The following is a 22920-nucleotide window of genomic DNA, read 5'->3' as shown; positions in this document are numbered from 1 at the left end:
ATTCATTGTTAGGCAAAGTTTCTATAACAGATTTCTTTAAAAATTGTTTCTGTCACAAGGAATGGTTCAACCTGGAAAAGTACAAAATGATGACAGCAGGGGAAGGAAGGGAAGGAGAAAAAACATCTAGTACTTATACAATGCCCCTACTATGTGTCAGGTACTATGTTAAACCCTTTACAGATAATATCTCATTTGATCCTCACACAAAACAACTTGGGAAGTAAGTAATATCCCTATTTTACAGTTGAGGAACTAAGATAAAACAAAGATTAAGTTACTTACATTACATTACATTAAGTTATTGTCTAGGGCAGAATTTGAACTCATGTCTTCATGACTCTGGGCCCAGCACTATTCACTGGACTACTTAGCTGCCCCATGAGCAATGTGAAAGAAGATACCTCTACTCTATCCTTTGCATAGATGGGAGCCTCATGAGTATGAAGAATTGCATATATTTTCAGAGTTTAAAAAATTGATTCACTTTGCTGATTTTTTCTCTTGCCTTTTTTCCCCTTTAAAATATTATTTGCTGGGGAGGAGGCAGCTAAGCAGTTCGGTGGATAGGGAGCCAAGTTTAGAGATGGGAGGTTCTGGGTTAAAATCTGGCCTCACATCTACTAGCTGGGTGATCCTGGGCAAATCACTTAACCCCAAATGCCCAGTCCTACACACACACACACACACACACACACACACACACACAATTTGCTAGGGGAGAGCTCTCTGGGAGGGGCTAGAAGAGGGATACTGAAATTCTATTAATGTAAAAACAAAAGATCAATAAAAATAAATTTATATTTAAAAATAAAAAATTGAAGAAAAATCACAGCAAAGGATATCATCAGGGAAATCAATGCTAGAAAAAAAATCAATGAGCTTGTCGCTTGGAGAAAACATTGAATAGAAGGTAGATAACAGTTTTAATTACTCCAATGTTATCCTCATGATACCAGAAAAAAGTGAAGATTCCCTGTGGCAAACTTAAAAGGACTTCAACAAAAGAATGAGCAGACATGGATAGGTAGTTTTTTGTATCCTTGGAAGAGCATCCACATTAATGAGATTAAAGATCTATTTGAGACTCTAAGTAATATTACATTTATCTGACATCAAAGAAATATTCTGTAACCAGTAACCTCTTTAAAGGTCAAAGTTCCTTTTAACTGATTCCCCAGGGTGGGGGGTGGGAGATGGATATTAAAATTTGTATGGGCTATGCTTTTTTTTAATTCTGGGGGTCTTCTCTCCCGTGGTTTTTTATAATCTCTTACCTTAAAGGAAAATTAACTACTACTATTTGCTGTCAGTGAATCTGCATCCATCCCCTTGCCACAACTCTTATCTCATAACCAGCTTTGAGTGGGGAAAACACATCAGCAAGCATTTTAGAACTGTTCTTAGCAGTTCCAGATGGGCTTAAGATACTTTTCTATGAGTAAAGGCTTTAATGTACAAGTTTTTTTTACATAGATTGTAGCTATTCAAAAAATATTTCTTCATTGATTTTTGTAGTCTTGCATTTGTTCTTGATAGCTAAGGCTCCTAAGTGATTACTAATCCTCCAAATTTTTTTCTGCTTGATTAGAGCATCTTGTTTGATTTTTAAATCATCTTACAAATTTTTTTAAAAAAAGATGACCCCCCCATGACAATCTCCCCCCCTCCCCCGTTGCATTGCAAGTCACAAACTCAAATGGCTATGGTATTGTAATTAGCCATATGCACAAGTAGAAAGGTAACTTCAAAGTAACTATTAAGTCTCTAACTAAATAGAGATATTAAAGAAAATCAATTAGGTTGGCTACCTTCAAACAAAGGCAATAGACAAAAAATAAAGGAAAACTAAATCCACAGAAAAGTCATTTTCATGTATCAAACCATCTCTTCCAACAAATTTTTTATGAAAGTTGCAAGGGAACAAAAATGATAATTGAGCTTAATTTAATACTTTCCCACCCAAATAGGTGGAGTATAGTGGAAAAAAACAGTGAATTTGGAGTCAGAACCACTTAGTATATGTGACAATATGCCAGGTAAGACACAACCTTTTTGTACCTCTGCATTACTTTATAGGGTTGTTTTGAAAATCAAATGCAAACTGTTAGGCACTGTATGGAACATGTTAATTATTATTATTTCCCTTTCTTTTACATGATGAAAGATAAGCAAATACTAAAATACTGGCAAGACAAGAGAAAAATCTAAATACCCAGAGATACTACAAGCAATTAAAAGCTGGCCAAAATTACTCTGACCTATCCACTCACCCAAACCATATATGGACATATGTACACACAGGAGTATTAAAGTAACCTTAATGAGAGGTTGAATAGATAGTGGACAGAACTGGCATAATTTTTTGTATTTCTAGTGCCTAGCATACAGTAAACTTAATAAATGACTAATGGTTGAATAATTGTGGCAGACCCAAGTACAATGCCTCTGTCATATAACGAATGGGTAAGTCACTTAACCTCTCAGTATTATCCCCAAACAATTTTCTACAACTTTCTGAGAAGGTGCAAGTCTGTATAGGTAGATTAAGGTTTCCTCACTCAGAGCTCCCTACATTAATGAAATGTTTAATTAAAAAATGCTTATTAAAATATTTTTAAATACTATTTCTTGAAACCAGAATAACTTTCAGTAGAATCTCTAATTCAACAATGAATTTATTTAATCTACCCAAAATCTTTGCATATAGGTATTAATATCTCTTGGTTTTAGGTCCAATCTTAATACAAAACCCACAATACTCAAGACATAAATTCCACCTCTCTCACCTTTCTGTAATATAAGTACTTCTCATCTCCAAGTCTGTCCTATTCAGCTTGGGTTGGTTTTGCTACTCTCAGTTGTTAGGTTCTTCTCTTTAAATTACCTTCTCTCACCCTTGTGTTGCCTATGTGGTTATCAAGGATAGTGTTTAAGACCAGGAGCCAAGGAAATCTGAGTTAAAATCTTGCTTCAGACACCAATGTGCTGAATGACCCCAGTAAGTCACTTCACCTCTCTGCCTCAGTTTCCTTAAAACAAGGATGACAATAGTACCTACTCTCATGGGGTTGTCAGGATCAAATGAGATCTACGTATGTAAAGAGCTCTGCAAAACCTTAAAGTATTATAACTATACAAAGTAATTTGTATTAGTACTTATCTATGAATATTGCATACCCAAGCATAACAAAACCAGACTTTCAATATCTTTGACATTCTGTCTCCCTCATGTTTCTCATATCCTGCTTTTCAAATACTGTTCATTCCAGCTCAGTAATTTATGACTGTATCTTTCTATTCCACTCTTGCCATTTTAATGTAGACTTTTTATAAGGTATTTATAACTACTCATACCAACTACTGCAATAGATTCTTCCCAATTTTAACACCACACTCCGCTCCAATCTGCCTTTAAAACTGATGCCAGTAGAAATCCAAAAGAAAACATATGATTTATCACTTGTTTATATGGGTATATGATTTGGGGTTTTGGTTTTAAAAGACTATTCTATTACAAAAACGAATAATATGGAAATAGGTTTTGAGTGATAATACACATATAACCCAGTGGAAATGCTTGTCAGCTCTGGGAGGGGGAAGAGAGAAGGGAGGGGAGGCAATAAGAATCATGTAACCATGAAAAAAATTTAAAAATTAAATTAAATTTAGAAGAACTGCAGGAGAGGAAACATATAAGAAAAACAGCTGCTTGAACGCATGGGTTGGGGTGGACATGATTGAGAATGTGGACTTGAAACTACCACACCAATGCAACTACCAACAATTTGGAAATAGGTCTTGATCAAGGACACATGATAAAACCAGTGGAAATGTGTGTTGGCCATGGGTGGGGGGAATGCGGGGGGTGAAGGGGAAAGTAGGAGCAAGAATCATGTAACCATGTTAAAAATGAATATTAATAAATGTTTAAAATCTAAAAAAAAATTAAATTAAATTAAAAAAAAAAGCTGATGCCAGAACAATTTTGTATACCCGATCATGTCGTTGTTCTGCTCAAAAGGTTTCAATGGCTTTCCATTAACTAAACAATAAAATTCAACCCCTTCTTTCTGGCACTCAGGGCCCTCCATAATCCTGCCTCCTCCCCCTTTGCTCCAAACAATTATTTTCTGTTTCCCGAACACATAACTCCACTAAAGTCTTTGCTCACCATTCTCCTTATGCTTGAAATACCCTCTCTCTTGATGATTTCCTACTGAACTCATACCCATTCTTTAAATTTCAATTTAGCATTAAAGTTTTGTTCTGTTCTCCAGGAGTTCTTTTCTGATTTCCTTGGCCAATAAAGACCCTACCTGAAGACTTTACCTAATACTTTGTTTTGTAACTCTTATTGTTGTACTTAGGTAGTATCATGTTTAAAGCTAACTCTGTTGATATATAATTCTCCTGACAGATTCTTTTTTATCCATGAATTCAAGGGCAATGTTCTAAACTTCTAATTTTCCTCCAAGCTTACCTCTATACAAGTATATGCTTAAACAATTTATGGTGTGGTCCTTAAAAATATAATTTTGTTTAGTTTATCAACTAAAATCAGAGTTAAATTCAACATGTCGGGGAACAAAATACTGTAATTTTAATAGCATAAAGCCGAGCAAAATAAGAACTGTTACTTAGGAAAAATTGCTTTTCTAAGTAATTTTTGAGTTTTTCCAGGATGAAAAAAAGAAAATAAAAGTAGGAAAGAGCAAACTACTGCATTAATGTTTCAGAAATGTATACTTTGACATACAAATATTTTAAATATGTGTGTGTGTGTATTTTACTAATGGAAAAAACTGCTTACAAAATTAGAAGACTTGAATAATGTTTGTTATTCCAGGTAATTCTAAAAGCTTCAAATAATGCTAAGTAATAGGACAAATATTTGTGGACTTTTATTAAAGAGAATTATGATGACAGAGCTATAAGTTTTAATAATAATGCATCCTGTAAACTGTCCATTCAAATGTAAATGCTCATTATGTTATTAAAGTAGTGGTATCTGATTGTGGAGCCAGCCACATTAGTAATAGCCATTAAACAAAAGTTAGACTATGGTCTAAGGGTAGTTTAGGGAAACCAGAGAAGGAGGACTGGAACTTAATCTTAAAGGGCTGGATAAGATTTGGGGACTGGAAGAAAGGGTAATAAGAGGGAAGAAAAAAGGGATGGTCTATGAAGGCAAGGCTATGAGATAAGTAAAAATTTATGAACTATCTCACTAATTTTAAAACAACACTCAAAAGAGCACAAGGTAAAATATCACACTCCTTTAAAAGATATGCATACAATAGCCATATTAACTGAATAATGAAAAAAGAAAATCAATAATAGGAAAGAAAAACAAATTAAAATGAATACACTTCGAAATGTATAAAGTACTCCAGAAACACAAACTTTCATATTCCAGGATTCAACTACTATGCATAATTTACTTCATATTTCATTCTCTATCTATAATGAGAAGAGGGATTTAAGGGAACCATTTAATTGGCCTATTATGTTTATCATGTTGAATTCAAGCTCTATGTGAAGTAATAAAATAAGAGACAACAAATTCCATGTCAACAAATAGTACCATTTAGAACTAGAAGCTAGATGAGGTCTCTGAGATTATCTAGCCCATTCCCTTCATTTTATAGATGAGAAAATAACTGAGGACCAGGAAAGTTAAATATATTGCTTCAAGTCCCTGAGGAACCTACAACTAAAATAATTTCATCATTTATTTAATGAAATATGAGGAAATAGAAGTTTGATTATGAAGAGCTTGTAATGACAGGCAGAGCATTTAATATCTGTTAATGGCAGAAATTGCCCAATTCAATATAGATGGGATTGTTCTGATACAATAGATTCAAAAATATGGTACAAGAAAAACAGTAAATCTAATGCAAATTATTTTTAATTCAATTTTTGTTGCTATATGCCATGACAAAATATTAAGATATTTCTTTGTAAAAGAATACTTTCAAAGAGTACATATTCCCGAATATTTCCCAACTATTTGCAATTTTAATCAATGAACTATTTACTTCTAAGGTAACAGTAACATAAAGAATTGCCTGTCTCAGACTGCACCAGTTGAAACACAATGATCTGGTTTACTTAATAATCATAATCAACAGGGGGCAGCTGGGTAGCTCAGTGGATTGAGAGTCCGGCCTAGAGACAGGAGGTCCTAGGTTCAAACCCGGCCTCAGCCACTTCCCAGCTGTGTGACCCTGGGCGAGTCACTTGACCCCCATTGCCTACCCTTACCACTCTTCCACCTATGAGCCAATACACAGAAGTTAAGGGTTTAAAAAAAAATCATAATCAACAGACAATTACTTTTACAGTTATGTTTAATCTTTAAAAATACTGTAGAAATAACTGTTGTTCCAAACTCCTCTTGAAAAAACTGATTGACAAATAATTTTTGAAAAATAACAAAATGGCATAAAAAATTATTCAATAATTTTAAAGTTTCCAAGATAGAATGATAACAAGGAGTACTATGCTTTCTTACCTCCAGATTAAGGTAAAGTTCCCCCAAGAAGAGTACAAAGGAATGGAATCGTTTTCTAGTAGCTTCATCCCCTTTTGCAGCTTGATCTTTGTTTTCATACTCAGTTCGACATCTTAACACAGAAAAAAAACTTCTCAGGATTTTAAAATGCTTTCTTAAAGTAACCTTAGTTTTATATTCTCACAATATCAATTACAAAAGAAATGAGAAAATGACTTTAGAAACAAAATGTGTGTCTCTATATACACACACACACACACACACAAACAGTCCTTGTACTCAAGCTGCTTAAGTTCTATTGGGAGAGGAAGAAGGAGGAAACACAGGGAAAATGTCATATAGGAGGTACGTGAGTTATGCTATAAAGAAAGGGACTCGACAAAAAGGTGAAGAGGGAGAACATTTTAAGCACAGAGAACGAGTTGTGGGAAAGCATAGTAGCAGAAAATCTAATGCCAAGTAAGAACAACAGCTAATAGGCCAGTTTGTTGGGAATGAAGAGGCAGTAAATATACATGGGAATCAGAATGTGAAAGAAAGGCTAAGGCCTTATATTTTATACTATAACCAGTGGAGGTTGAAGTAGCATAAACAAAACTATGTTTCAGGAATAACAATTTGGCAACTATTCAGAAAGTGGAATAGAGAAGAGATTGGAGAAAGAGAGACCAGAGAAGAAATTCTATGGGAACTTCAAACTCAGCACATTTAAAACTTAAAATATCTTCTTTCCCCCAAAATTAGTTCAAGTAGGAAAAAAGTCCTCCAAATCAATCTGTTGCTGAGGAAAGGAATTAGTTGTCTTTCTCAAGGCATGATGGACCCTGGAAGACTCACCTGGTAATTAACTTGCCTTTCAGAGCACTTTTCCCAACTTTCACCTTCCTCATCAACTTAGCAACCTCAAAGTTTATTAAAATTTAAAAGGAAAAAAAAACCTTAAAAGACGCACAGATTTTACCGCTGTTTCAACTTGTCCTCTGATGTTGGCTCCAAGTCAGATGCAGATTGAAACAGCATTTTAGCAATTACTATACTAGCATTAGCTTTTCCTCTGTATTAAAAATCAAATCAAAAGATTTTTTACTCCTTTTAAATTTGTTTTTGTTTCATGATAAGAATAAAAAAATATTAAAGTTTAATGCAGGAAAGCAAAAGCATGAAACTACTCAGAAGGTCATAAGCATCCCTGTCAACAGAGATTCAGAAAAAGAAGGGAAAATAAAGAATTGCCCTGCAGAAATGAGCTCTTTAGGGACAATAACTATTTTGAAAAGAAACAAGGCTCAGTAGGCCAAGCAGTTTGGATCTCAGGTCTATGGTATTCTCCCTATGTGACCCTGGGCAGTTCATTCAACTTCTCTTGCCTCAGTTTCCTCAATAGGAAAAAAAAGGTTGTCATGGCCGTTCAAGTATTATGACAAGAATCATTAAAATGTTTACATTCATTATTTAAGGAGATTCAAGAAGATACTTGGCATGGTCTGAGGTGCTGTATTAACTTGGATTTTGGAGAGAAGTAGAAGTGTTTCTTTGCCTCAGTTTCCTTATTATAAAAAAGGGGTGCTACAACATTTTAAAATATTAAAGCAAGAATTCCTAATTAAAAAAAAAAAAGACGCACAGATCAAATATATTGGTCTAGTTTGAATCTAGCCTGATTCTTCCCCATCCTATACACTTTCTTCAATCCTGCAAAGACCCTTGATTTTATCTTTGTAAGTACTTCCTCCAGGATAAATTGTAACCTCTCTATAATTTAGTAGGAAATCCTTCCAGAGTTATGCCTCTAAAATTTAGTTCTTCAATCAACCTGGGGCCAAGCCTGTTTGATTTTAGTTTGATTCCCCAAATGACAAACACTAACTTTACATACTATTCATTGCTAGATATGTACTCAAAACCTTTTGGGATTTGTCAGAGCTTGTGCTTTTCTAGAATAATCTCTAAAAGTTCAGCCTTCTCCACACAGTGAGACATCAGAGTAGGACTTCAGCAGAGGGAAGTCTTATGTGCATAAATAAAAAAGTTCAATCTCATTTAAAAAGTTCCTACTTACATATGTTTTAGTTTTACTTGTGAACAAAAAAGAATTGTATTGTTTTAAAAGTCAAGGAATTTTAATTTATTAACATCTGGAAGGCAAAAATTCAAAACAAAAATTCAAATTGAAAACCTTATGTTTTTATTCCTTTGTCAGGAGATTCTTGCTATACATATTTTCTCAAACTTGTGACATACATACCTCTCTTTCCTTATGCCTACAGACTTCAATACACTGGGCAGTACTGTCAAATTCGATAGAAATTAATTTGTAATGTGCTGCCAGTAATTTTAAGCATGTTAGTGTTAAACTACATTCTTGCATTAATGAACTTTTGGGAAAAAAATTGATAAAAAAAATGCCATTTTAACAAAAAAAATTTTTTTTAAAGAAAAGGTACGAAGCCTGTAGAGATCACTAATTCCCAACACTGTGTATGTATAGTCTAGGTTAACTGGTTTTGTCACACTGTCCTTACATATCCTCTAGAAAGTGAAACAAAGATGGATGTATTCAGAGAGTAAGGATAAAGGATCACAAGTGAACATTATTACAATACATACATAGTGGTAGGAAACAAAAAAGATGAAATCCCAAGGCTTATTTAAATGCTTGTAATTTAAAAGAATGAGATGAAAATGAAGGTGACATGGGGACTTTATGAACTTTATACATTTTCCCTTAATATGAAATTATATGATAATACAAACCTTTTAAGTAGTAACTGTCGGAAATTTCCACTTTGTGGATTAATGGTTAGATGATGAGACAAATAATTACATAGCCGTGCTCCCATGTAAGAGAAGTGTGGTACAGTTGTGGCCTTTTAATAAAAAAATGGAAATACAATAATTTTACATGAACTAAGCAAAATGTATAGATTAATATTTCCCTAAAATCCTTAAACAATGGCAACAAAATGATTCGTGAATAAACATGCTCAAGAAATTTGTTTTGCAACCTAAATGACTATATTACCAAGCAGACAAATCTCCAACTGTTACTGTTTAGAATTAGAAAATGGCATTCTCCAATGCTCAATTAAGGCAGCCAATTCAAGAAGAAAACCTTTAACCTGATTTAAAAATTTGCCTAAATGACTTTTACATGCTAATGATAACTGTCCATAGATTATTTAACTTGAATATGTACAGAGACAAAAAAGTATAAATATTCTCTACTCAAAATCCAATAAATTTAAGCCAATTAGAGCGTCAGAGGTCAGAAATGACCTATCTTTTAGATAAGTGTGATGGCACAAGCCTGTAATTCTTGATAATGATGGAGGATCAGGCATTGCTTAAGTTGGGAAGTTCTAAGAGGCGGAAGTGCTCAAGGAAAGTATAATAAAACCATAGTTATACTGGTCAGGACATCATAATCTACAATAATTTATATATAAAAACCAGTGGGTATGCTTAAATTATAAAGACTTTACAACATAAACCTCCACTTAAAATTTCAAAGCTCATAAATGCTCCACCCACTTGACACTTATTAAAGGTCCTTACATAATTTTCCCCACTTACATAATTAATATGATAAAATTTTATCATGTTTGAAGAAAAAAATAATGTATTGTTGAAAGTTATATTTTCTAGATGGTAACATTACATAGGCTAATATAATGACCTGGGATGTGAATCCTGATTTTTATTACTAAATTTCAGTTCCTTAACTACTTAATATCTCAAATTTCCTTATCTATTTTAAAATAAGTATTTTTCACAAGTTCATACATATGTGTAACATATATGTACATATATATACATATATACATACTTAAGCAAAGTTTTAAAATATGTTTAAAATGTGTTTAATTGTGTGGGTCAGATTTTATATAAATAGATTGGTTATTTTCACCTTAAGGAAAACTTATTTACTCCAAGTTCTGAAGGCTCATATCAGTAAAAGCATGTTAGAACAGTCAACTCCTCGTTTTGCTTGGAATACATTCCTTGGTTTTAATGAACAATAAAGAGTATACATTCTAAATCTCTATCTCAGTTATCTTTGGCCTAACAGAAAGAGGGAAATAATTCCTACTTTTCTAATCCTTATGGGTTTATCTCAAAACAAGCAAATACTTTCTCTTTAAGTCTTTCCTCGTTGTTTTTAATCACTTGGGTGCTCTTGAAACAGAAGGCAAAAAAAAAATTTTAATAGCACCTTGATGTTCCATTTATGTAGATTTTTTTTTTTAGATCTATGCCCAAGCTTGGGATTCAATTACCCAACAGTAAGGTTCCTGAAGTATATATACAAGAAATTATATAAAGGGAGAAATTATAATTGTGCTTGCTCCTATTCCTTCTGAATTTCCAAATAAATAAAAACTGGACAATAAAATCTCGATATAACATGATTAAATGTATAAAAAAGTTAATCATATTCCTGATGCCAATATCATGAAGGCATTTTATGTTACTTTTATAAAAGACAAATTGTCCTCTTCACAGGGTTTTTTGGGTTTTTTTGGTAGCTACATCATTTGTCTTTTTTTTATATTTTTCAGTTATATGTAGAAATATTTTTTGACAATTGTTTTCTAATACTTTAGGATTCAGATTTTCTCCCATCCTTCTTTTACCCAGACAAGCAGTAGTCTTCTGTAGGTTATACCAGTGCTTTCATGTAATAAATATTTTCATATAAAACTCATAAAAGGAAATAAAGTAGAACATGGCTTCCTATAGGTTTTATTTTGATAGCATTTAAACCAATTATCTATTTTGATCCTTTGGAATTTTGTTTCCAAATCAAAAGGTCATGTAGAAATATATAAAAATGGTTAGGTGATAAGAATTACTGTTTCTTGTTGATGGGTAAGATGGGAATTGAAATAAAATTAAGAAAAACAAGATTTAGGACTAACTAAACCTTTAGAAAAGAAGTTTGTCATCTATCTACTGGATTCAGACATTACTCTATTTAATATTACTTGTGCAAGCCATTTTACTACTGCTGTTAGTAAGTTCCAAGTTCTTCTTGTTATCAAAGAAAGTTGAGCAATGTCATCTTGTTTCTCTCAATTATAGTAAGTACTTAATAAAATGCCTTTTCATTTATTTATTCTCTCATTACCACATCAGCACTGAGGTTAACAACTATCATGATTCTGGCAACCACATTGAAGAGAACCTCTAGATGTAGTTTTGAAAAGCTATAGGGAACTCATTGGCAATTCTATTTTTGGCTACACACACAGTTTCTCTAGTTGGCAGAATGGCTTTATAATGTTCACACCATAAATTAGAGATACTATTTGTACTTCTCATACTAATATCTAGTATTAGAGACCACAATGTCAACAAAACTATGTGCCAATTACTCAAGAACCTTCTTTTCTCTTTGTAGATATTTTGTTTACAACAGTTTACCTTAACACACCAGGTATCCCAATTCATATAGTAATACTTAAAAAGAGCAAATTTTTAAAGGAAAAATAAAACAAAAAGTAACAATGTAGTACCTTTCTCATTAATATTTCAATGTTGTTCATTAAATAAAATCCACGAGTGAAAGTTTTATTAAGCACTATTACTTGCAAAAAACAAACAAACTACCATTTTATCCAGAGAAAGAACTGTGGGAGTAGAAACGCAGAAGAAAAACATATGATTGATCACATGGTTTGATGGGGATATAATTAGGGTTTTGACTTTAATAGATTACTCTATTGCCAATATAAATAATATGGACATAGGTTTTGAACAATGATACATGTATAACCCAGTGGAATTGCTTGTCAGTTTCGGAAGGGGGAGGGAAAGAACATGAATCATGAACCATGGAAAAATATTCTAGTTAATTAATTTTTTTTAAACTGCTGTTCTAAGTGCTAGGATTACATAAAAAAAAAAAAGTAAGACAGGATTCTCCTGTTCTAATGGGGAATATAAAAAATATAGAAGATTTCAGCTACAAGTTAGATGGCAAGATCTTATGACCCTTAGAATGCATCAATTCCACTGATAAAATTTCAATCAATTTCTAAAATTGAACTATTTGATGATGCCCAAGACTTTGATAACAACATTTATCTTCAATGTCTTTAATAGATGACACAATGCTGCATCTCCAGAGGTGCCACTTTCTACACAGGGTCAGCAATGATTACTTTCTCTCTTCACTTGACTACATCAAAGAACTGGTCCATTAGCTTGTAGACAGCTATCTAAACTTTATAGACTGACATGGGTTCAATGTATTGCTTTGTAGCTGGTAATTCTATTAGCATTGGTGTTCTTTAGTTTTTCTCTCACAGTTCTCAACAAATCATAAGTCATTCAAAAAACCTAGCAACATACTAAGCCCTCAATGAATTTTTTATGGATTAGCAAAGTTTGCCTTTATAACTTAGCATGACAGAATCTTAGTGTAGGAAGGGACCTTAGAAATCATCCTATCACTAAGGACTTATAACCTATGATCTGTGAACTCAAAAAAAAAAATAAATTTCAGGGGTAGCTGGGTGGTTCAGTGGATCGAGAGCCAGGCCTAGAGACGGAAGATCCTAGGTTCAAATCTGGCCTCAGACACTTCCTAGCTGCGTGACCCTGGGCAAGTCACTTGACCCCCATTGCCTAGCCCTTACTGCTCTTCTGCCTTGGAATCAATACATAGTATTAATTCTAAGACAGAAGCTAAGGGTTTAAAAAAAAAACAACAAACACCTTTCATTTTATATTAGTAGCTATATTGGGTAACATTTGGATTTGAAGTAGAGATGTCCTTTATATGCAGAGGGGAAAGTTGTGGGTTTAGAGTATTGTGTACATTTTCAGAGTACTGATTTGTAGTTACTTTGCACTCTTTAGTTACAAAGGTAGGCTGCTGGCTAACAAATTGGAGGATATATTTTTAAAAAACCAAAAAGCTATTAATAAAAATTAAATTTCAGAAAAAGAAAAACTATTTCAACATAATTGAATTTCTCTGTAATTCTAAGTATTTTACTTTATTCATTTAAAAACATTTTGAGAAGGTGGTGCATAGGATTCACCAGACTTCCAAAAGAGGAACCATGACCAAAAAAAAAAAAAAATAAATCTAAGAACTCCTTTTCTAGTCTAATTCCCTCATTTTGCATATGAAAAAAATGGCCTGAGCTAGATAAGGAAACCAAATCTCAAAAGCAAAAAACAAAAACAAACAAACAAACAAAAAAAACCAGACTGCTAGACTTAATAAGTAGGAAAGCTGAGATTTTAACTCACATCTTGAATATAAATCTGAAACTTTTTATCCTATACCATATTTCCCTTCCTACATATCCCTTCCACTCCCCTTCAATGTTATGAAAAATTCCCGATTCCTTACTTATTTAGGTTCATTTATCTTTAACATTTTGTGAAAAAATGTTCTCCCTCTCAGAAGTATTACTAGGTGTTAAAAGGAGAGCATTCTTCAGGAAAAGAACACTGCATTTGACATGAGAGACCTGGAGTTTTTAGTGCTAACTTTGACATTATATGACTGTAGGCAAGTCATCTACTATCTCTAATTTCTGCATCCCTAAAATGGGGATACTACTACCTGCAACAACTAACTCACAAGTACCTCTTACCTTCATAAAGAAACTAAAACATTCCGTAAGTTTAAATTATTACTAGAGGTTACTTATTTATTCTGTTACTAGTAATGTGCAATTTTCACAAGCTACACCACAGCCAACTGCCATCCTCAGAAGCTTCTCTTAGCAAGTGTCTACATATTTTACAATAGAATGTTCTTACAAAATTTAAATGCCTTTTCTGCATAAAATTTAAGTTTAAATTTTGAAAATATTCATGGCTCTAGCTCAAGGTAAAAAGAACACTAACCCTAGGATCTGAAAAACTGCAGCCATACAATCTCATAAAGGCTAAAAGCTAGCATTTATATATAGTGCTTTAAAGGTTTTCAAAGCACTTTATACCTCTTATTTCATTTGATTGTCGAAAAAATCCTAGGGAGTAGGTGCTATTACCACCCCAATTTTGCAGATGAGAAAACTGAGACGTAGAGCTTAAGTGATTTGCCCAGAATCACACAGGTTTTAAATGTCTGAATCAGGATTTGATCTCAGGATTCCCTGACTCCAATATAGCACTCTATCCAGTACATTACCTAGCTATATGAAGAATAGGTGAAGCAGACCTAAATTCTCATTTACTTGGTGTTCCTCCTCCTTTCTACACTTTTAGAGATTAAAGAATGAGAAGAGTTGAAAATTCTCTAGGTAAATCTTTCTGAGGCACACTACACATAATTCCAAATGTGTACCAGAAAAATGGATCCAAAAATTCTTATCATAGTTTCTCTTAGTTCTAAAACTAGATAAGTATAAACATGCTTTATTTTCTTCTTAGCCTATTTATCCAATCATATATTATTTCTCTATTTCATTATAATTTTTCATATTTAAAACTTAATGTAGCATTAGAAAAATGCCTGCAAAAAATATTATTGGGAAGGAGGGAGGTACACACCTGTAGATTCTAAGGCTATTGGACAGACTGAGATGAGGAAGCAGTGAACTATAGTAGGGCTAAAGTCAACTGGCTCTCCAAACTAGGTCCTATATCAATATGGTGAGTCTAAATGAAGGACTATTCTACATATATTTATTATATATTGGGGGAGAGAGGGGAAGAGAGAGAGACAGAGATCAAATTCTCTTTTTTAATTTCACTGTGATTTTATTGTTATTTCATCTATAATAACTAGTATATAAGGCCCAATTGTAAATTTAAAAACTGAGAAGGGAATGGTTTTTCCAAGTAATAGTTTTATGTGACTTAATACAGCACTTTTTATCTCTTTTCATAGTTTTAAAGTCATTTTTCATTTGGATTCAAGTTATTTTTATGCTGGTCTAATATTCCCTAGAAGATGACAAATTCTTTTAGGGCAGATATCATGCCTTGTTTATTTTTTATGTAATGCTCCTAATATATCATAGAATCCAGAAATACTAGTTGAATAGAGGTTTCCATTTTCCTTAAGGAATTACAATATTGTTAGATACTATGATTCTAGGTCTGCTCTTGTTCTGCCACACTCTAGATCAGTCTTGATAGGTAGACAAGAACTAAAACTCACAAATAATCCAAAATATTTACAAGGCATATCTCCCCATCACATCTATCAGAGATGCTAAAAATGGGCAGAACTGAATAACTTAAAATTTCACTCCTTTTATTTTCCTTGTATATTGTTAGAAGTAGTCATACCCAGCTCTTTACAGAGAAGTGATGGACTAATAAGAAAAATTGGACACACATTTTTGGACATGATTAATATGGAGATTTTGTTTCTTAGGGTTTTTCCCTTTGGGTATTACAGAAGAAAAATAAATACTGATAATTAAAAAATGAAATTTAATAAATTTAATAAAATTAAGTAAGAAAAGGAAAATGAGAGATAAAATAATCCAAAATGTCTTTCATAATCTGAGGATGTTAATTTTATTGTTATATGCCATCTCTATGAAATGAAGCTAGGAGTAGACTTGATTTTGACATGAGTCCCTAAAAATACTTACAGGTTAACACAGAAAACATTTGTAAAAGGCTCATTTTTCACTAAAGTAGAAACTTCTAAAGTAGAAACTTAAAACTTTGACAACTAAAAAAAAAAAAGGTGATGAGAGCAGATTTTTTTTTCCTCTAACTTGTCTCACTGTCTTTGATTAATAAGCTTAGAAAGGCACGCCTGGGAGTTTTTATCATCAAGAATGGATAATGCAGCAAAAAATGGAGACAGAACAATGTGGATTAGGGCTCTAATTAGAAATACCATCTTCTTCTAAAGTTGTGTTTTTCACATACAAAGATCACTTCACTATCATTAGGCTCTGAACCCTGAATTGTTTTTTCAATAGTCATGATGGAATGCAATGAAGCTTCCATTCTCTTTCACCCAAGTCCTGTGACTAAATGCATCCATTTACAAGATTCCGGGCTAGTTAAGAGTGAACTCTGTGCCTGTCAAACTCTCTCTAAAGCCAACTATCCTATACAACAATCATATCCAAAATCCTGTTCCTATTAGTCCAAACTGAGCTAACTATCTCCAATAATCATCAAATATTTCCACTGATGCAAAAGAACTATGCCAATATTTGGACACACAAAGAAAAATACAAGTTTTCTGTTCATATTATAACCATTTGGGGCAAAAGCATGTAACTTCAAAAACACAGAAGTTTCATGGTAATAATAGCTAGCATTTACATAGCACTGTAAGATTTACAAAGCAATTTATACTATATATAATTGTGTTATATATTTTATTTTATTCTCACAATAACCATGTGAGATAGGCACTATTATTATCCCAATTTTATGATAGGAAAATTGAGGCAGACAGCAACTAAGTGACTTGAATAGGGTAACACAAAACTCAATTCTCCAAGTCCAATGACCTATCTGCTATACCATCTAACAGCCTAACAAACTTTGGGCTAAAAAGAACATTAAACGCACACAAAATATCAAAGATTTAGATCTAGAAAAGATCATAGAATTCAACAATTCTAATCCCCTCCCCTTTTTTTTACAAATGAGGAAATGAAAGCTTGGACAGCTTAACTGACATGCCAAACATCACATAGTAACTATACTAGAAAGCCAGTATTTTGAATTCTCTCAATTCGAATTCAGCACCATTCTACTATATTATATTGTCCAATGAATTTTTTTTTATAACTTACATATTTAGTTCAAGTAAATAAATTGAAATTTCTTAAAACATTTCATCATGGAAGCATATTTAAGAAAACAGTTTTATATTAAAAACTATTTTGTAGGATTTAAATAATATTTAAGATTTTACTCAATTCTATCACTGACTTGAGGATAGAAAGGTAATGGTTATAAGATTCATGGGATCAGAGATTATGCCATATTTAAACTGTTTTTTTCCCAAACTTATTGTTCCTGCATGTTCTTTTGCTCCCATATCAATATTGCTGAATAATCTAAGCCAAAGAAGGAAAAAAGTAAAGTGATATTACTATTTATTTCTAAATCCTATTGGCAAAACGAGGAAGGAGGTAGGAAGAGTCCTCTATTCAATGCAATTTAATACAACTCCATATTCATTCAGCCTTGCCAGCACCTGTTTCCTCTGGGCTCCAAGGAAGCTATACTTAAAAGGATCAAATGATATAAAACCAAAATATAGAACATACCTGTTGGTAGATAAGTTCTACAAGGTCTTGTAAAGCATCATCAGTAGTTACCCAGCCATTAAGAGTCTCTGCAAATTGATCAATTTCAGTTTCAAAACTTCCTGGTTGTTCTGTAAGGTGGTTCAGAAACTCTTGTACATATTCTGTAAGAGTAGGATAGCCATCACATCCATCTTCATAGGAAGAATCCTACAAGATAACCACACACACACACACACACACACACATAATCAAATCCACATAGAGAAATCTCAGGTAATTACTCTGCCAATACAAGTCATAGCTTTCTCTGCTTCTTGGAAGCTGACTTGATTAAGGTCTCACAGCCAGTATCAATAGAGGCAGAACCTAAACCTAAGTCTTCCTGGCTTCCACACTGGCTCTTTAATTTTGCCACCAAGATGCCAACTATAAGAATCTAAGAAATTATTTTATATAACTTTAGGAAAGCTCTCTAAAAGCTAACAATGTGGTGGCAGCTAGCTGGCTCAGTGGACTGAGAGCCAGGCCTACAGATGGGATGTCCTACGTTCAAATCTGGTCTCAGACACTTTCTCACTGTGTGTCCCTAGGCAAATCACTTAACCCCCACTATCTACCCCTGACCACTCTTCTGCCTTGGAACCAATAAAGAGTATTGATTCTAAGATGGAAGGTAAGGGTCAAAAAAAAAAGCTAACAATGAACTACCAAGTTAATATTTCTTAATTCAGCTCAAGGTGAATGCAAAAATCAGCAGTTTGAGGAAGAGAAAAGTTGCATTTAAGAATAACTTATGAAAGATGATATATTCAGAAGAAATCATATGCTATGAAAGATGGATCTAAAAATTAAGATCTTTTAAGGAACCAAAAACATATAATAGGTACAACACTAAAGTTAATTTTGTTAAATCTACTTTCAAGACTATAATTTTGAACATTTTCTCAAATAGTCTAGGACTCACTATATAACCACATACTTGGGGTACATTGGATAGCAATCTGGTAGAATTTAGCTTTAGACCAATATTTCAAATCATATTTCCGAGAGAAGCTCTAAGAGGATACTTGACTTAACAATAGTATCACATTAAACATGTTAAAGAAGCAAGGAAATTACCTTTTTAGATATATGGATAAGCAAAGAGAGTTCATGAACAAATGACACATACCACATAAGATAAATAAAATTAAAAGTTTTTGCACAAACCCAATGTTGTAAAAATTAGAAGGAAAATAAACCTTTGCAACATGTTTCTCTGGTAAAGGTCTCATTTTTAAAGATGTGATTCAAGTTTATAAGATTAAGAGTCACTTTTTGAATAGATAAGTGGTGACAGGATATAAATAGGCAGCTTTTTAAAAAAACCAAGCTATCAAAAAAGCACATAAAAATGATGTAAAATAATTAGAGAAATACAAATAAAAAGAAACTTCGATGTTCCATCTTACTCCTATCACTCACACACACACACACACACACACACACCAGAAAAGATGACAAATGTTCAAGGACATGTAGGAAAACAAGTGTACTAGGGCTGTAAAATGGTCTAGCCATCCCGAAATACAATTTGGAACTAGGCCCAGAAATCTTTCAAACTGTGCGTACTCTCTAACCCAGCTATACCACTACTAGACCTATGCCCCATGGAAATTAGAGGAAAAGGTTCTACGTATAAAAAATATTTATATGTGCTCTTTTTATGGGAGCCAAAAAATTGGAAACTAAGCAGTTATCCTCTTGTCGGAGGAATGGATGAACAAAGTGATATATTAATACAATGGAATTTTATTATGCCATGAGAAATTATGAAAAGGACAATTTCAGAGAAAAATGCAAAGATCTTTATAAAATGATGCCAGACTAAGTGAAAATAACTGGGAAAAAATTTACATAATAATAACAACATCACAGAGAAAAACTTTTCAAAGACTTTAGAACTTTGATCAATGAATTAACAAACTATGAACTCAAAAGAAAGAACACGAAACAAATCATTCATGTCTGAAAAAGGAATGAAACAAAAATGCAGAGACACAAATTTCCAGATATAGTAATGTGGGACTGTGTTTTGTTGAATATGAAGAAATGTAATTAGGAATTACAAAAAACATTCCCCAATGGAGGGTAAAAGTAGGAGGAACAAATTAATTTTTTTAAATACTTGAAAATTTTTTTAAAAGCAAAAAGTCCTTAAGACATATTTAGGTAACCTTTTACGAAAATAAATAATTATCTATTACAAGATATTCTTTGCATAATTTAGCAGCACTCCATTCCTGTCCTCATCAAGTCTTATTTCAATAAAAAGAAATAAAACTTACGGGTAATCAATTCAGCATCTGAATTCCAAATATATTTCATAAATTAAAAAACTTTCAAAAAAGAAACAATTAAATCTACAACCTAACAAATGATTAGATGTAACAAAAATACAATTCCCAATTCATATGTATAGTATTGTCGTCATTGATTAAAAAAAAGACAACAATAGTGACTCTCCAAAAAGGTTGTTGGGGGTATGGGGGGGGGGGGTATCATCAATGTAAAAGACTTCTGGTTTGAAAGGAGGAAAGGTGCAGGGTATGGGTAACATGAGGTTCCCCGCACAACTAGTTGAAAGTTTGGAAAACTCCCAAGAGCACTCAGGTCCTTGGGATTACATGCTAGGCACAAAAAAAAAAAGTGCTAGTTCCAAGAATTTTGGTAATCAAAATAAGGTAGATTAAGTCATTTAAATAGCTAAAGGACACTACTACTTGAAGTTGAGGCTTTGACATGGTTGCAGAACAACAGAGAATTTTTTTTTTTCTAGAAACCAATAAGAACCCAGGTGGAAACAAGAGAGTGAATTAGCAAGTAAAAAGAATGACCCCAAAAAATCAGATTATAGAAGAAGCCTTTTCTCAGAGCAGATATCTTGGATTCCATGGATTTGGTTTCTTTATCTGTAAAATGAGATGGGTAGACTAGATGATTCTAAAACTCCCCTGCAGTTCTAACATTATTAATTCCATGGATTTAATTCAAATGTAATTGAGTAATGAGACTAATGTAGTTTATAACCTAAAATTCAATTATACAATAGTAAAAAGTTTATATACCTCAGAGCTTGTGATACCCTGGCAAACCAGGGTAGCATTCCATGCTTTTAGAGTCATCTGTGCTATGTACCAAGCATGTTAGGGTACAGGGTCAGTTGGAATCTATTAGAGATAAATTCCCTCTACCAATGCAGGTCAGCATTTTTTCTGCAACTTGCAAACTTAGAACTGTCTAAGCAATTGTGTACAAAACTCAAAAACCTGAGCCAGATTAAATGTAATTGAGAAATATTAGTAATATAAATATACAACATAGATCATTTTATGCCTCTGTTGCTGTTCCTCTTCTGTTTAATTTGTGAATGTAAAATGAATATTAAGACCACCTTTTAGAAGAGAAATCAACCCATTTACCCCCAAATCAGGATTGCTACTATAACCTAAAATTCTCTTATAATCTTTAGTCAGCTTCCTTTTGTATTTTGTGCCCAAATAATTTCTAGCTACTTTTATCTGTATTACATTTATACAGAGACTCCCTTCCATTTTCAAATCCTCTAGGATCAATCATCTTGTGTTCTTTTTGTCTCCTCATACTTATTTTCTTCTTTTCCCACCTTATCTTTTCTCAAGGTGCCTGGAACATATTTAAAATTTTTCTGAAATCACTAAGCTAAGTTCTCTCATTTTCATAATCTAAGAATGAACATAATCAGAGTTTATACTTTATATAGAACTTTCAAGGTTTGCAAACTTCTTTCCTCACAATGCTTTGGGATAGCTATTATATTTTACAGTATTTTGTGGAAGGACTTATTCAAGGTCACATAGCTACTAGTGAAATAAATGACCAGGAGTTGGGATCCACCATTTTTTAACCCATGAACTTAATCATCTTCTAATTTATCTTTAATTAAAATTGCAGTTTTCATTAATTACATATTAGTCTCATCGCTCCCCTAAGAGGCTGAAAATTCACTGTTTCTAGTACCATGGTGCCTTTGCCTGCTTTATTAAATCTTAGATGCTTCTGTATTTTTGTAATATTGATTCAAAAAAATGAACCCAAATGGAAAGATAAAATTCAAGTTTAGCATTTTTTTCCACGTATTCATTTTAAAAACATGTCTTTCATTTCTTGTCAAAAGAGATTATACTTGAACATATTGGTACTTAACCTAAAATGCATCAACTTGAGGATACTTATTGTTTCTAAAACACTATCCTTAATTTTAGTTAGTCAAATTGTCAATTGTAAGATTATCAAACTAGCCAAAACACTGGCCGCATAATTTTTGCTTTTTGACACAATTATCAAGAGACCTAATAACATACTGAATTTCCACTTTCGTCTCTATTTTCTAAAATTGTCCCCCAAACTTCAATTTCTTCTGAAGTATGTTACAATTAAAGTCACCTAGAAAACCTCTTAAAGAGGAATGCATTTACCCTCCCCTATAAACTCAACTCTGAAATATTTTATATATCATAAATATGTTAAGACATTTATTAATTCCTTTATAGGTAAGCTCCAGTAGGTATAACAAAATATCCTTCACATGCATAAAAAATACTGAAAACCTATATGGAAAGTTAATAACGATCACAAAGCTAATAATAACAGAAATACCGGTACTTACTGAATAATTAGAGGTGTAACCCGACGGATAAAATTCTGGGGCATTCACAGACAACTTAGACATTAACACAGGTGCTACAACCACCTGGGGTTTAGCCATTGCTGAAGTACGCGGGGAGATTTTATCCTGCGAACTAGGTGGAGCTCTCGTAGGCTTCGGATGTTCTAAGAAAGAACAGAGAAAAATGTTAACTCTTTAAATTCCTTTGTGATATTGCTTACAACAGAAAAGCCCTCGGAGGGAGCCTTTCTTTTTAAAAGTTATAAAAGAACGACAAAAAGTATGGCCATTTCTAAAGAGGAAGGTAAAACCCCGAAGAGAAGCTGCCTGTGTCTAACTAGCTTTAGCAGCAAGGTATAGTCCCCCTTCCCAAAGGGAATGTTGAGGACATTGGGCGGGGGCGGGGAGGAGTGAGCTTAAAAGGGGGGGGGGGAGCGCAATACTGGAGTTTCTTCCAAACTGGGGGGGAGGGCTGCTTTTACTCCTTCCCTCACCGTGGCAGCGCTCGG

General features: G+C 33.1%; 1 protein-coding gene across 2 annotated transcripts in view; it reads right to left on the bottom strand.

Annotated features, from left to right (window-relative positions):
• Positions 1-22920, bottom strand: part of PAIP1 (poly(A) binding protein interacting protein 1) — a 52270-nt gene that overhangs the window by 18339 nt on the left and 11011 nt on the right. For both annotated transcript variants that reach the window (XM_044664052.1, XM_044664062.1), the window contains exons 2-5: positions 22412-22575; positions 17743-17931; positions 9275-9387; positions 6521-6632 (exon numbers count right to left, since the gene is read on the bottom strand). In XM_044664052.1, the coding sequence (XP_044519987.1) occupies positions 6521-6632; positions 9275-9387; positions 17743-17931; positions 22412-22510 (513 nt within the window). In that variant the 5' untranslated portion in view covers positions 22511-22575. The remainder of the gene's footprint in view (positions 1-6520; positions 6633-9274; positions 9388-17742; positions 17932-22411; positions 22576-22920) is intronic.

This window comes from Gracilinanus agilis, chromosome 1 (assembly GCF_016433145.1).
Source record: "Gracilinanus agilis isolate LMUSP501 chromosome 1, AgileGrace, whole genome shotgun sequence".
NCBI lineage: Eukaryota > Metazoa > Chordata > Mammalia > Didelphimorphia > Didelphidae > Gracilinanus > Gracilinanus agilis.
Note: the sequence above shows the minus strand (reverse complement) of the source record. Positions and strands in the feature narration are given on the sequence as shown.